The sequence below is a fragment of the Malania oleifera genome, chromosome 5 (genome assembly GCF_029873635.1).
Source record: "Malania oleifera isolate guangnan ecotype guangnan chromosome 5, ASM2987363v1, whole genome shotgun sequence".
Taxonomy (NCBI): Eukaryota; Viridiplantae; Streptophyta; class Magnoliopsida; order Santalales; family Ximeniaceae; genus Malania; species Malania oleifera.
In genome coordinates this window covers 51,840,684-51,854,650 of record NC_080421.1, presented here as the reverse complement: position 1 = coordinate 51,854,650, position 13,967 = coordinate 51,840,684, and the positions used below count along the sequence as shown (strand labels likewise).

General features: G+C 36.3%; 1 protein-coding gene across 3 annotated transcripts in view; it reads right to left on the bottom strand.

Moving 5' to 3' along the window:
• LOC131155543 (uncharacterized) overlaps positions 1-13,967 on the bottom strand; it is a 53,098-nt gene that overhangs the window by 23,639 nt on the left and 15,492 nt on the right. For 2 of the 3 annotated variants that reach the window (XM_058108764.1, XM_058108763.1), the window contains 3 exons: positions 11,267-11,419; positions 8,439-8,602; positions 8,218-8,365 (listed from right to left, as the gene is read on the bottom strand). In XM_058108764.1, the coding sequence (XP_057964747.1) occupies positions 8,218-8,365; positions 8,439-8,602; positions 11,267-11,419 (465 nt within the window). Of the gene's footprint in view, positions 1-8,217; positions 8,366-8,438; positions 8,603-11,266; positions 11,434-13,967 lie in introns of those variants that run through there. The other variant, XM_058108765.1, reaches the window with a different exon arrangement.

Below are 13,967 nucleotides of genomic sequence, written 5' to 3'. Positions count from 1 at the left end.
GAGGAGATTATTCAAGGGAGGAGGTCAGTTGGCATACACACACAAAAACAAACAAACAAACAAACAAACAAAACAAAATAAAACAAGACTAAAGTGGGTTAGGGGATTGTAAAACTAACTAAGCTCTTCCATAGGTTGGCCAATGGTAGGAGGAGGATGAGTTTGGAGGATGTTACTAGACTAATGATTAATGGGTTAGATTGGCTTTTCTAAAGCTTAGTGCTCTAAGGTTAGAAACAGACTTTATTAAGCTTCTTCCCACAAACTTGTCTACTGTGGTAGTACATTGCTGTCTACTTGTGTCAGGGCAAGAATTAGGTGCCAAAGTGGTAGAGGAGCAGCAGCTAGGGGAAGATGGCTTGGTCTTGAGTTTGACGGTAAGATTTTATGGAGTGCACCAGGTACATTATCTTTAATTTCAATTTGAGCCAAATGTTAAATGTTTCACCTTTTATTAAGGCTCATAGTTAAATGGCAATAATGCTCAACAGGGTTTTAAGGCCCTGCACCCTTCGGACTCTGTTGCAAGTAATGGGGTAGGCCATTCAAGGAAAGAGCACAGCATTGTCAATGAGCAGGAAGAAACAAGGACTACAGGCAGAGGGGTCTTTATGCATTCGCTAATAGGGCTGCTGCACAGGAGGAGAAGAAGAGATTTCATTGATCAATTGTTTCTGCTTCTTAGGTGAAAGGTTATTCTCCAATAGAATTTCTTGAAAATCATAGGGTTGATTAAGTGGAGCAGGAGCACAGCTATCATTGGGAGTCCAACACTCTTTTAAAGCTGACAGTCAGGAAGCTCTGATTTTTCAGCTAATAAATCAGAGTCATTGTGATCTTATGTTTTTTTTTTTTTTTTTTTTTTTTGTGGACTCCTTTCCCCATCAGGTTGTACCTCCTTTTTTCCCTACCTAACATACTTCCTTTTATTATCAGAAAATAAATAAATCTGAGTCACTATCTGGAGACGGAAGGATTCATGCTGTGAAGGTGTCTAGAAATCATCTTTCGATGGTTGTTTTTGGGAATTTACTTAAGGATCAGAGAAGTCAGAATCGCAATCACAAGTTATGTATGAGATGTTATGATGACATATGTAGATGCATTCTAATGCAGGAAATAATGATGACGATTAGTCTCTTGGTGCTGGAATGAAATCCAACAAGTCTTGAGTCTATTATGGTTTATAATTGTAAATAATGGTGGAGATAAGTCTTTCAGTGCTGGAAAGAAATCTAATTAGTCTGAGTCTACTATGGTTTATAATTGTAGGGTAACAATGCAGGCAGGGATTGAAAGGAGAAATTTTTTTAATGAGATTAAATTAACTCTGATGTGCAAGTGAAAAAATCTTTGAAAATAAATACTGATGGTAGTTTTTGCATGAAGGAAATTCCAAATGATTTGAACAGAGAATCAGATGAGAAGAATAGTGAGGGAGCTTATCTTAAGGTAAAAAGAAATGGAAAAATAAGTTCAATAATGAGGCCAAAAGTGAACTATGACAAGCTGGGATGGTACTCTTGACTTGAGAGAAGCTGGGAGCATCCAGGTTGGTAATTTGATCTTTATAGGAAATTAATATCTAGGATTTTGAGAGGACTTAATGGCAAAACAAAAAGATCCATAATCACCGCATTCTACTTTTTTGATGTTGGAGGCCACTCTAAAAAAATTGTGAAAGACCATTTGAGAGATTTGAGGAGTTAGATCCTCATTTCAAAAACAAACTTCTACCATGGAATGGAATGCCATATAAGATTGATTGGGAAAATGCTTGAAGGTTGGTGGATTTTTTGAAACACTTTTATGAACTCACACTGCAAGTTACAAGCTTTTTTATGTGACATCCAACAATTTTTTCATGAAATTAGTGAACCTACTAGTACATTACAAGAATGGAAAAAGAGTGAGCAAATTGGATTGAGGTTAAAGGCTATGAAAATGAAGGGAAAATAACAAGTATTTTGGGGAACATAATGAAGATTAATATGTTAATTTATGTTGTGGTGCTTCTTGACCCACAGCACAAGTTAAAGTATGTCAAGTTTGCACTTTCAAGAATGTATGAAGGTGATTCGGGTATATCCATGTGGAAAAGAGTGAGTAATGCTATATGAGAATTGTCCAATGCATATAAGAATAGTATGCAATCTCGATGTGGGCAATCAAATTAGAAAATCCAAAATTCAAGAGAGAGAGAGAGAGAACCACAACAAAAGGTAAAACTACAATTGAAATCTTCATATAAGAAGTGATAGCGGTAGGGGGGATGTCAAATCAAAGTTAGGCAGGTATTTACATGAAGACGCCGAAAAGGATGAAGACGCATTTGATATTTTAGGATGGTGGAAGCTTAATAGCCTAAGATTTCCTATCTTATCAGAAGGGGCCCAAGATGAGTTTGCAGTTCCCATCTCCACAGTTTCTTATGAATCTGCAGTTAGTGCGGGCTGCACATTCTTGATGCATTTAGGAGTTCTTTGACTACTAAGATAGTACAAGCCCTTCTATGTGCTCAAGATTGGCAGACCTACGAAATAGAGTTAGCGTGGAAGAAGACTAGAAAAAGCTCAAAAAGATTGAGAATGGTAACTTTTTATTCTTTTGTGTTTTTCATGGGATATTCTGGAATATTCCCCTGGTTAGGAATGCCCTAGGGAAATTGATAATTTGACAGAATTCTACAGCAGCCTTTATGAAATTCAACACCAGAACACAGAAAATAAGCCCAAGTGAACCTTGGGTAAAGATGAGAAATTTATAGTCAGATACTACCATAAACATCTCAACTCTCGAACAGAAAACAACAGCAATTTCCATTGGAAACTATTTGAAAAACTGCAAGCCCCACAAAGGTTGTTTTGTTCATATGCCTCACGAGACTTCGTACCGTTGAAAACCACCATAGAAAAGGTTTGCCTCTCATTAATAGGTGCTACTTATGTCTGGATCAGGCAGATTCAGTTGAGGACATTTTTTTACACTGGTCCTGGACTAAAGTTTAACTTGGGCTAGCAGAAGTGGGACACAGCCGGAACCATGGAGGGTGAAGTATGGACTTCAAAAGGTATCCCATTCCAGTAAGAAAAGAAGGAAAGCTCTTTCCCTCAAGCCCCTGGCCATTTTTTGATCAGTGTGGAGAGAAAGAAAAAGGAGAGCTTTTGAAGGATCAGCTTCACCTCTTCATGTGGTCAAAGATCATTGGATAACAATGGTAGCTGATTGGCATAGGGGGCTGGTAGTAAGGGACATTAGTGTAATCCTTGATTGCTTGATACCTTAAACTGAGGGAATGTTCAAAGTACTTCTATTGCTGTACTTTCTTGTATTAAGGCGGCGTCCCCGTAATACCCTTACATAAACTTTCTTTGCTGAACAAAAAAGAACAAAAAAACTCCAGACCCTGACATCATCACAATGGGAATAAGGAAGCTCTCCAACAAAGTAATAATTAAGGAAAGCTCCTCTGCTCCCCACCACTAAGATTCCTTCAAAAATAAAATGTTAAAATCAAAAATGGAAAAGAAAAATAAAAAAATGACAGGTGCATTATGACGCAAGGAAGACAAAAGAGAGGAGCAAAAAATGCAACAGAAAAACTCTCCAAGCCAAAGATTCTCCAGGAGAAGAACCCAACACCATCTCCTACATTAATTTAGAACAAAGAAAGAGAAGCGGAGATACCTGCAAAAAGAATTTCCATGGGCTTCCATGTGTAACTCTTAATTCAAAAATTAAAATCCCACCCATCTGCTTGCAAGCCAGATTTACTCAAGTATTAATTTCTTTATGCCAAATTGGACTTGAAAACATCTTGGCCATTTATCCACAACAGCAATGCTTTTAGACACCAAATTACCAAGATCCAATCTCAGACCTACCAATAACTCCCCAATTCAAATATCACAAGATGATCCCTCGTCTCACCCACTCTTGACCAAAGAAAACCTTCATAATCCTCTCCAAGACATAGTTGCAAGTTGCAACCATGGTCTTAAATTTCTGCAAAATTGTTGAAATTGCCGCTTTCCACCACCCTTGAAATTGAAATGGCAGTTGATTTTCGTCTTGCAAAGTTTCCATCAAAACTTCCACGAATCATACAAAATTTATTGAAATCTCGAAATTTTAGCAAAATTTACTATAAAATAAAATTTCCTCAAATTGAAACCCAAATTGAAATTTATCTCTTAATTATTTTTTTTTTATTGAAAATTTGAAACTAAAGATTCTTGCAAGAAGGATATGACTGATAGCTTTCACACTATCGAAATTGTATGGAAAATTAAAGTTATATACAAGCTACAACATTTTATTTTGTTGATTATGTATATTTTATTGGTATTTGTATAATAAATAATATTTAACTAATTTATGGATATCATTAGTTTAATTGAATATGTTTTATAAGATTACCATATTAAACTTATTGCACCTTATACACCACATCCATGTCATTGATGTATTTTATTTATATTACTTTAGTTATAAATCTTGCATTATTATGTTAATTGACAAGTTCTGAAGTTCGATAAAAGAATACCACGCTTTACTAGTAATTTCCATCATTTTTTAAAATCAAAATCAACATCAATATTGAAATTTCCATCGAAATTTCTGCATTTTTGTAGCCTTGAAATTTTAGTTGAAATCAAAATAAGACCTTGGTTGCAACCATCTGAATCGTGATTCCATGGAAGAAAAGCCTGGATTCAAGAAGCACAACTCCCGAGGGAAAAAGAGCGCCCCTCCATCCTGAAACCTTAGCAACCATAGGATCTCAGAATCTCACTAAGCAAGGACTTACCACCTAAAGGAACTCCTATAAGTCAGAAGCCACTGTAAAATAAGTGTAGCATATCTAGAAATCACCCCTACACATAAATTAATAGCACTGAGAACATGCATGCTCACATTAATCTCAAGCCCCAAAAACTAGCTTAAAATCTGCAGAATATCTTAAATTACAGGAGGACAACCAATCAACAGACTTGAATAAAATAGTGCAATCTGCAAGTGCAGAACAACTGCAGCATCCTTCCCCACTATAATACCCTAAAAGAAAACTCTATTAACAACCCTCTCGATCATCCTAGTTAAACCATCCACAACCACAACAAAAAGAAAAGGATATAATGAATCCCCTAGTGTCACCCCCATAGAAGTCGAAAACCAACTCTCAGGTTTTAATTTAATAATTAGAGAAAAGAAAGTAGTGGAAAAATGGCCCCTAATCCACTATCATAAGCCTTCCTAATTCTACCTTAAACCCTAAACCTTTCGTCTTATTCCTCCTAGCAGCATCAACACCATTGGCCACAAAGACAGCATCTAAAATCTGTCCCCATCAAAAAATGCAGAATCAGAGTAAGAAACATTATCACCTAACAGATAACACCTCCCCAAGCCTATCAGCAAGTAACTATCTATACAAGCTCATGGTCAAATTAATAGGTCAAAAATCATTAACCATAAAAGAATGATCCTTTTTTTTTTTTCCGTTTTCTTTTTTCCAAGGTAAGGAAGACAAGTTCATACTATTGGAATCGCACCTTCTAGTGGAGAATGCCTGAAGCACTTTCATCAAAACAATTTTAACCACAACCCAACACCACTGAAAGAAAGCTACGTTAAACCCATCCAGCCTCAAGGTTTTCTACCTGCCCATGCCAAACATCGTGTCCTTAATCACCTCCTCAAAAGACTTCTTCAACCACTCCAACTGATCACACAAAATAGATCACCTACCCAACTCACCCCCCCCCCCCTCCAAAAAAAACACATAGTAGATATTTATCTTCCTCCAAATAAATATTCCTTTTTCTTTTTCTTTTAACAAATTTCTTTTCTTATAGAGAAAAAAAAATGCTCTATGGTCAGAATGGACTCTTGAGGAGAAGGGGGACATGGCTCCAAGGCCTAATAATTTTACTATGACTTTCTTTCAAGGATACTAGGATATGATGAAGTGTGATCTTATGGAGTGTTTAACAAATTCGACCGCAATGGCGGGATGGGAAAGAACATTAATCCCACATTTACTACTCTCTTCAAAGAAAAATTGATCTATCTATCAAGACTATGGACTTTAGGCCTATTAGCTTCATTAATATTGTCTTCTAAGAGACAGTGTTGCTCTTGCTCAAATTGCTTTTATTGGAGAGTGCTGGATTTTAGATGCATTGGTAGCCAATAAGGCGAGAAGGCAGGTATAGTTTTGAAACTAGATTTTGAAAAGGCCTACAATTGAGTTCATTGGAAGTTTCATAATACAGTGATAGAGAGAAAAGGTCTAAGGAGTAGGTGGAGGAGGTGAATTAAAGGTCCATTGTCTACCATAACTTTTTGTCATAGTAGAGGAAGAGAGACCAGATATTAGTTTAGAGCTTCCAGGGGTGTTAGGTGGGGAAACCTTTACTATAGTTCTGGATGTATCGGGCAGACTGATAGATAGAGGGATGGTTGGCATTTTCTAGAAGGGATAAGTGGGACTTAGATGATGTGTGTATCTCTCACTCATAGTTTGCCGGCGAGATCCTTTTTTCTGTGTGTGTTGAGAGAATATAGATAGTTTCTCTTATGTGTTGACTATCTTGAAACTTTTTTAAAAGGTTTCTAGGTTGAGAATTAATTTTACCGAGAGTGGAATTTTAAGTATTTATGTTGACTCTAATGTACCTTCCCATTATGTGGCAGTGGCAGGGCATGGCATTCTGAACTAGCCTTTTATGTATTTAGGCATTCCTTTAGGTGGTAATCCTACAATTGTTTCCTTTTACATCCCATTAGTTGAGAAGGTATCCAGGAGGCTGGATGGAACCGCCTCTTTAGTGCGATTGGATCACTAAAATCAAGCTTGTCCTTCTTCTACCTTGTATTATTTATCCTTGTTTAAGATTCCATTCTCTAGAGTCTTGTAAATTTAAAAAAGGAGATGAGGGATCTTATATTATTGGGACCTTGGAATTCGATGAGGGATCTTATATTATTGGGACCTTGGAATTCTAAAGAAACCACATTGTTCACTAGGAGATTGTCTATAACCCAGAGAGCAATGGGGACTCGGGCCTGAGTAATTTGGTATCTGAAAACATCTCTTTAGTGGGAAGTGGTTATGGCTGTTACTTTTAGAGCTCAATTCTTTGCAGCATAAGCTAATTTCCTGAAAATATAGGCTAGAACAGAATGACTGGGATTCTAGATCTGGTACTATTAAGTATGTGAGCCCCAGGAAATTTTTCTTAAGCCTCTCAATTATTTTGTTTCACATTGAGTTGTAAAATTTGAAAAGGTGTTAAGGGTTCCCTGGGAGGATTTTTGGGTTAGAGATGCTCCTCTTGTTTAGGTCTTTCCCACCATCTTTATCTTCTCTGTGTTTTTCATTTTTCTCCTATTTTAGACTTCTCCAATGATCACAGAAATTTGAATTCTTGAAATTTTCATTTTGCCAGAAACATGAAAAAGAGGAACATGCTATTTTGTTTTTAAACTTCCCTTGATTCCCTTCGTATTTGTACAGGGAGTGATTGTAGTAAATGGGTCTTGAACTCTTTTGGAACTTCTCTTAGGAATCTTTCTTTGCTCATTTAGTTCATAATCACAATGATATTTCTTCCATCTTAAATCTTTCACTTGAAAATCTAAGTTCCCCTCCAAAACCAAGGCTTTTTCCCGTGGTCTATGAGCCTTGAAAGAATAATACCGATAATCTTTTATTGGAAAAAAAAAATTAGATAAAACCCTACCTTGTGTCATGTGTGGGAGTAGCTCTGAGAATGTTCTCATTTGTTTCTACACTGTTCATTTGGATGGGGGTTGTGAAATAACTATGTGGAGTTCTTGGTGAAGTGTGGGTAGGTGCAAATTCGGTTAAGGAGCTCTTGATTATTTCTTTGGTTGGTTTTGGGAAGGATAAGGAAGTTGAGAGGCTGAGTAAGTGTGCTCTTTGTTCCATGTTATGAGGAATTTGGTTGGAGGAATGCTATAATTTTTTTTTTTCTGGGAAGTCTTAATATAGTACTTTGTTTATTAAAAAAAAAACACAGCCTTGATGTGACAACCCCACCTCCCAAAACAATCTTTCTTCCAGAAAAAATTTGAAACTAAACACTAAAAAAAAAAAAGACCAAGCAAGCGTCATACAAGACATAGGATCCAAAAAGCATAACAAGAATCTAGTTGCAGGAACTGGCAAATGCCTGCTTCCAATTCTACCTTGCATATGGGTCGTTGCGGATCCCGCAAATTAACAAGCAAGTTGTCACATTTTAGATCAAAATGGACAATATTTTTTGAGTGCAAATATTCCATGCCAAAAGCAGCATCCATGGCAATCATAAGCTTTCTGCGACGATCCAGTGATCTGCAAAATGATCCACAACATTATTAATTACTAGAAGGGGTAAACACATGCTAAGAAGAACAATATTAATTACCTATCCTTCCGGAGCAGGACATGCCTAAGGGACCCGTTCACCATAAATTCAGTTACAGTCGCCAATGTTCCTCCAGCCCCATCTGGAACCACCCCATAAAATGCCACCACATTTGGATGATGGAGATTTGAAAGGATGTGTGCCTCTCTCCAGAAGTCTTTGGTCTGTAATGGACAAAAGAAATGTCATTTTCATGCATAGCCCACATTGGCTTATGAGAACTTATTTTAAGAAAAAACATATTCAGTCCACTTTAGGCCTGCTAGGCCTGGGCTACAACATCAGGAGGTAGCCCATCTCTCATCCCATACCCCTTCCCGCCACGCCCAAGGTTACATTGGAATCCCAAACAGTTGGCATATGAGAACTTATGAACAAGATTTTTCTTCCATTTGAATAAACAGAATTTGTTAAAAATGCCAACAGAGCATAGGATGCATACAAGAAGGTAGACCGGGGGGAAAAAAAGCCACAAGAAAGAAAAGAAAAAGAAATAGAAAAAGAAAGGAAAAGGAAACAGAAAACAGCTACAGCTCTGAAAATTCACAGCATCTAAAAACTCGAAAATTACCCGTTGAAGCAAAAGGAAAAATGTAGACACCTATAGAATAAAAGTCCGGAAAAGAGTTCTCTTAATTGTTACACAATTTGCTCCTGATCTTGGAACACATAACAATTTTGCTCAGCCCAAATACACTACATTATACATCTTGGAATACCATATCAACAAATCCAACCTGAGCCCTCCTACCATGCCAATAAACTACCAGCCCCAACACTGCCCGAACTTCCTAGGCATCAACCATGAAGTCGAAAATAAAGGGAAACACCACTCCCATAATCTCCTAGCACCCAGCAATGAAGAAACAGAAGACCTACTCACCTCCCATCAAAGTTACACACAACACCAATTAACAATTAAGTTACTCAATTTCCTCAGATTATCAAGAGTCAAAATATGATATAGAACTGCTTTCCACAGAAAAAAGTTTTAAATACCAAAAAAAATCAACATCACAAGGTATTATAGACCACTGAAAACTCCTCCACAGAAAATTAACACCCTGACACAGAAGCTTTTCACTGAGAACACGCCACTCTCACTTGGTCTCCAGAACAAAAATTTCTCCCCGTTGCAGTCCACACTGCAAACAAGCAAACTCATCCTGCCCTTTCCAATACAACTAGCTGCGTTAGGATGTTTATCCCCAGCAATCAAGTATAAATCAGGAAAAACATCTTTCAAGTGAGTCTACATACAACAAACATCACCTCAAAAAGAAACAATAACACCTAAACCCAACCCTAAAAGTGAGGGATTTCATAAACAAATCTCATCCACAATCCAATGCCGTGAGAACCACTAGCCAGAAATGACACATAACCACCCCTCTCTTCACCATTTTCCAAAGCCACAAATCTTCGCCATAGACTAGATTATATAGCAGATCCACAAAATCATTTCACAAATAAGGATATATTAAAATTTCACAAAGTTAGATCCCCCAGTCCACCTTGATCTAAAGGTCTACAAATATCCCCCAATTCACCAGGCCAAATTTGCTTTCTTCATCTTCTCATCCCATCACTTTGTGACTAATCATATCTTCAAGCCCCTTAAGCAGGAATATAAAAGGAGACTATAAATAAGTTGGCAGACTACCCAAAGGTAAAAAACAAGATAAATAGTTGGCCTTACAATACAAACCATTAGAAGAACATTTATCTCATTCACTTCTCTCACCACGGCCAGCCTGGATATACAATACAAATAATGAAGCAGCTCATCTACAAACAATAGATGGAGGATGCTAAGCTAAATGCCAGCTGTAAAGACGAAACTTCGGATGAAACTTTAACTATCATACATACAACTTAAAGCTTCTATAAGAATTATGAATAGAAAAAAAAGAGCTAGTTTCCTTGTCTGACTGTCCGAGAGTCTGAGACCAGTGGAATTACTGAAAAATGACTGCTATTGACCAACACAGTGAACTTCACAAAGGGGTGTACATATGAATCCAAGGACTCCATTTTCTTACAAAACCCATTTTCCAACAAACACAGCAAAAACTCCCAGTTAACATGACCATATGAATTCCCAATATCCAATCTACAAATGAGACCCGAAGCAGACATAGGTATGCAAATATGAGTCAACACACTTGTTGGCAATAATAACCAAATCTATAGTCAATCACCAAATAGAAATTCAAAAGTAACTTCTCGAATCCTAGCCTTAACCTTCTAGTTAATCCTCAGCTAACACTATGTAAACTCCTCCCAACAAACTAATAAGATGAAAATCTTAAATGCCAGAAAAAGTGGTTTTTCTTTGGGATAATGCAATGAAAGAAGCATTAAAACTAGGCTCAAAATGTTTGCAGTCATGAAATATATGCGCAGCAGCCACAAAATCAGAAAACAGTAATGTGCCAATAATTGTAACATTTCAAATCAGGGAAGGTTCAAGTACATATATTTCCAGACCATATTGCTTACAGCACGCAGTTATGAAATAAATGCATAGCAGCCACAAAATCAGAAAATACTAATGTGCCAATAATTGTAACATTTCAAATAATGAAAGGTTCAAGTGCATATATTTCCAGACCATATTGCTTACAGCACCTTATATTTCCTTCTGGGTACATTTTAGCCAATTTACACTCTAAACATACAGTTATTATCCTAGAATCTATGCCTTTGCAGAGCATTCACGCAGATTCAGTTCCTAGAGAAGAATGTGGGCATGCCATAAACATATTGAAATCATTACAGAATGATCAAAAAGAATACAAAAAATGAAAGAACTGCAGGAAACCTACTAATCGTTCTTGCTCTGATGATATCCCTGCAAAGCAACTCTTTTTTATTCTCTTAATAGCAACATCTGTTCCCCTCCATTTCCCATAATAAACAGTTCCATATGTACCAGATCCCAACTCTCGTAGTTCTTCAAGATCAGCATTCTTGATAATCTGTACATCAGCATCTGAAATAATCAGTTAAAAAGAGGGGCTGGGCTGGATTTTAAAAAAAAAATCAAATAAAAAATAAAAATAACAAGACTTGAATGGAACTCATATGTAGATCAATGTGTAAAATAACAATGTACATGTCCACCATCAATTGTAAAAGATCCCATCACCAAGGAAGGCCTCATATAAATAGTAAAACAACTGTATCTAGGGTGTACCAAAAAGGTCAAAAAAGTTTGTGGGGAATGACATTAACTCAATCTTTCCTTTTCATTCTTAATCAGTTCTTAATACTTGACATATTTCTTTATTAACAAGAACTTTTTTTATCCCATTTTCTTGTTCCACGGGACATGAGTAAAAAGGCAACTTTGGGGAAATTGTTTCTGCTTTAGCTAGGAAAAATGAAAATAGCAGCATAAATGCATTTGCAAAATGGCAACAGCATCACCATCAAAGCTCTTCCCAACTATTTGGGTTGGTTATAAACGTTGTTTTCCCCCACTCCATTGAGATTAAGGTTATTCTTTTTATTATATCATCTTTTCCTCCTGCCTAAGGTGCCCTCCACATTAATCAAATAACTCCCAATGGTGCATCTAGTGGCTTCTGTTGCAGAAATCTAAACCACATATGATTTTCACTGACCTTGTTGAACTAATGCAACCTCTAATCTTTCCCCTGTATGCATTTATTGAAGCTCTTTTTGAAAAATTGTGGTGCATATGTCACTGAAAGCAGAAACTTTCTAGTAACAATAAAATGTTGCTCTCTTTGTGTTCAAGAATGAGGATCCACCAACAACTCGGAAGTCAGAACAACCCAACAACAAGAAAGAGTTTGCCACATTTTGCTTTTTTGCATCCTTGAATAAATTAGATAGTAACCCATGTGATGCATGGGAATTTAAATTTTATAGATTCAATGAATGAAAACACGCACGCACCCACACACATATATTAAATTAATTGTTAAGGCTGTTGGTCCACAAGCTAACGTTAATCAAATAACTCCCACAGGTGAATCTAATGGCCTCTGTAGAAGATGTCTGAACCATATATGATTTTCCCTGACCTTGTTGAAGTGATGCAACGTCTAATCTTTCCCTGTATGCATTTATTGAAGCTCTTTCTGTAAAATTGTGTTCCAATATGTCACTGGAAGCGGAAACTTTCAAATAACAATAAAATGCTGCTCTCTTTATGTTCAAGAATGAGGATCCACCAACAACTCAGAGGTCAGAAAAACTCAACAAGAAGAAAGTGTTTGCCATATTTCTCTTTTTTGCATTCTTTAATAAACTAGATAATAATTCATGCGATGCATGGAAAATTAAATTTTATAGATGATACGAATGAAAACACACAGGCACCCACACACATATATATTAAATTAATTATTAAGGTTCTTGGTCCACAACCTAATAGCTTAAGCTTTTAGGTGAAGTGGTAACCTAACATGGTATCAAAGCTAGTTGCCAAGAGGCTCTAGGTTCTAGTTTTGTTGCCCATGTTTATCATTTGTTTGTTAGGAATTATCTTATTCCTAATAATGGGTTTTGTTCCAAGGTCTTGATTTCGATTTCGACAAAAATTTCAAGGCTACAAAAATATAGAAATTTCAATGGAAATTTCAATATCGATGTCGATTTCAATTCCAATTTTAAAAAATGATGGAAATTACTAGTAAAGCATGGAATTCTTTTATCAAACTTCGGAAATTGTCAATAAACATAATAATGCAAGATTTGTAATTAAAATATTACAAATAAAATACATCAATGATGTATGTAGTGTATAAGGCACAATAATTGCGACAAAGTAATCTTATTAGACATATTCAATTAAAGAAAATGAAACCATAAATTATTTAAATATTATTTATTATATAGATACCAAAAAAATAAATATAATTGACCAAATAAAATGTTGTAGCTAGTATATAACTTTAATTTTCCATACAATTTCAAAAGTATGAAAAATATCATTCATAACCGTCTTGCAAGAATCTTTAGCTTCAAATTCTCAATACAACAACAACAACAACAAGCCTAAAGTCCCACTAGGTGGGGTCGGCTACATGGATACTTTTCCATCAATTCACCCGATCAAAAGTGTTTTCCTCTATTAGATTAAGGGCTATTAAATCCTTCCTCACTACCTCATTCCAAGATATTTTAGGCTTCACCCCTACCCCTTTTCATGTCAAACACAATAACTAACACACTCCTCCTTATAGGTGCTCTAATAGGCCTATGTTTCAAATGCCCAAACCATCTAAGTTGCTCATCCCTTATCTTATTTTCAACCAGTGCTATGCCTAAAGTATTACTTAAGTGTTCATTTCTTACTTTATTTTTTAATGTTAAACCACTCATCCACCTTAACATTCGCATCTCGGCAATTTTTTGTACCTGTTTCATTAGTTGTCCAACATTTTGAACAATAAAGCATAGCTGGCCTTATCGCAGTCTTATAAAACTTTCCTTTTAATTTTAAGGGTATTCTACGATCACACAAGACACCCGACACACTCCTCCATTTTACCG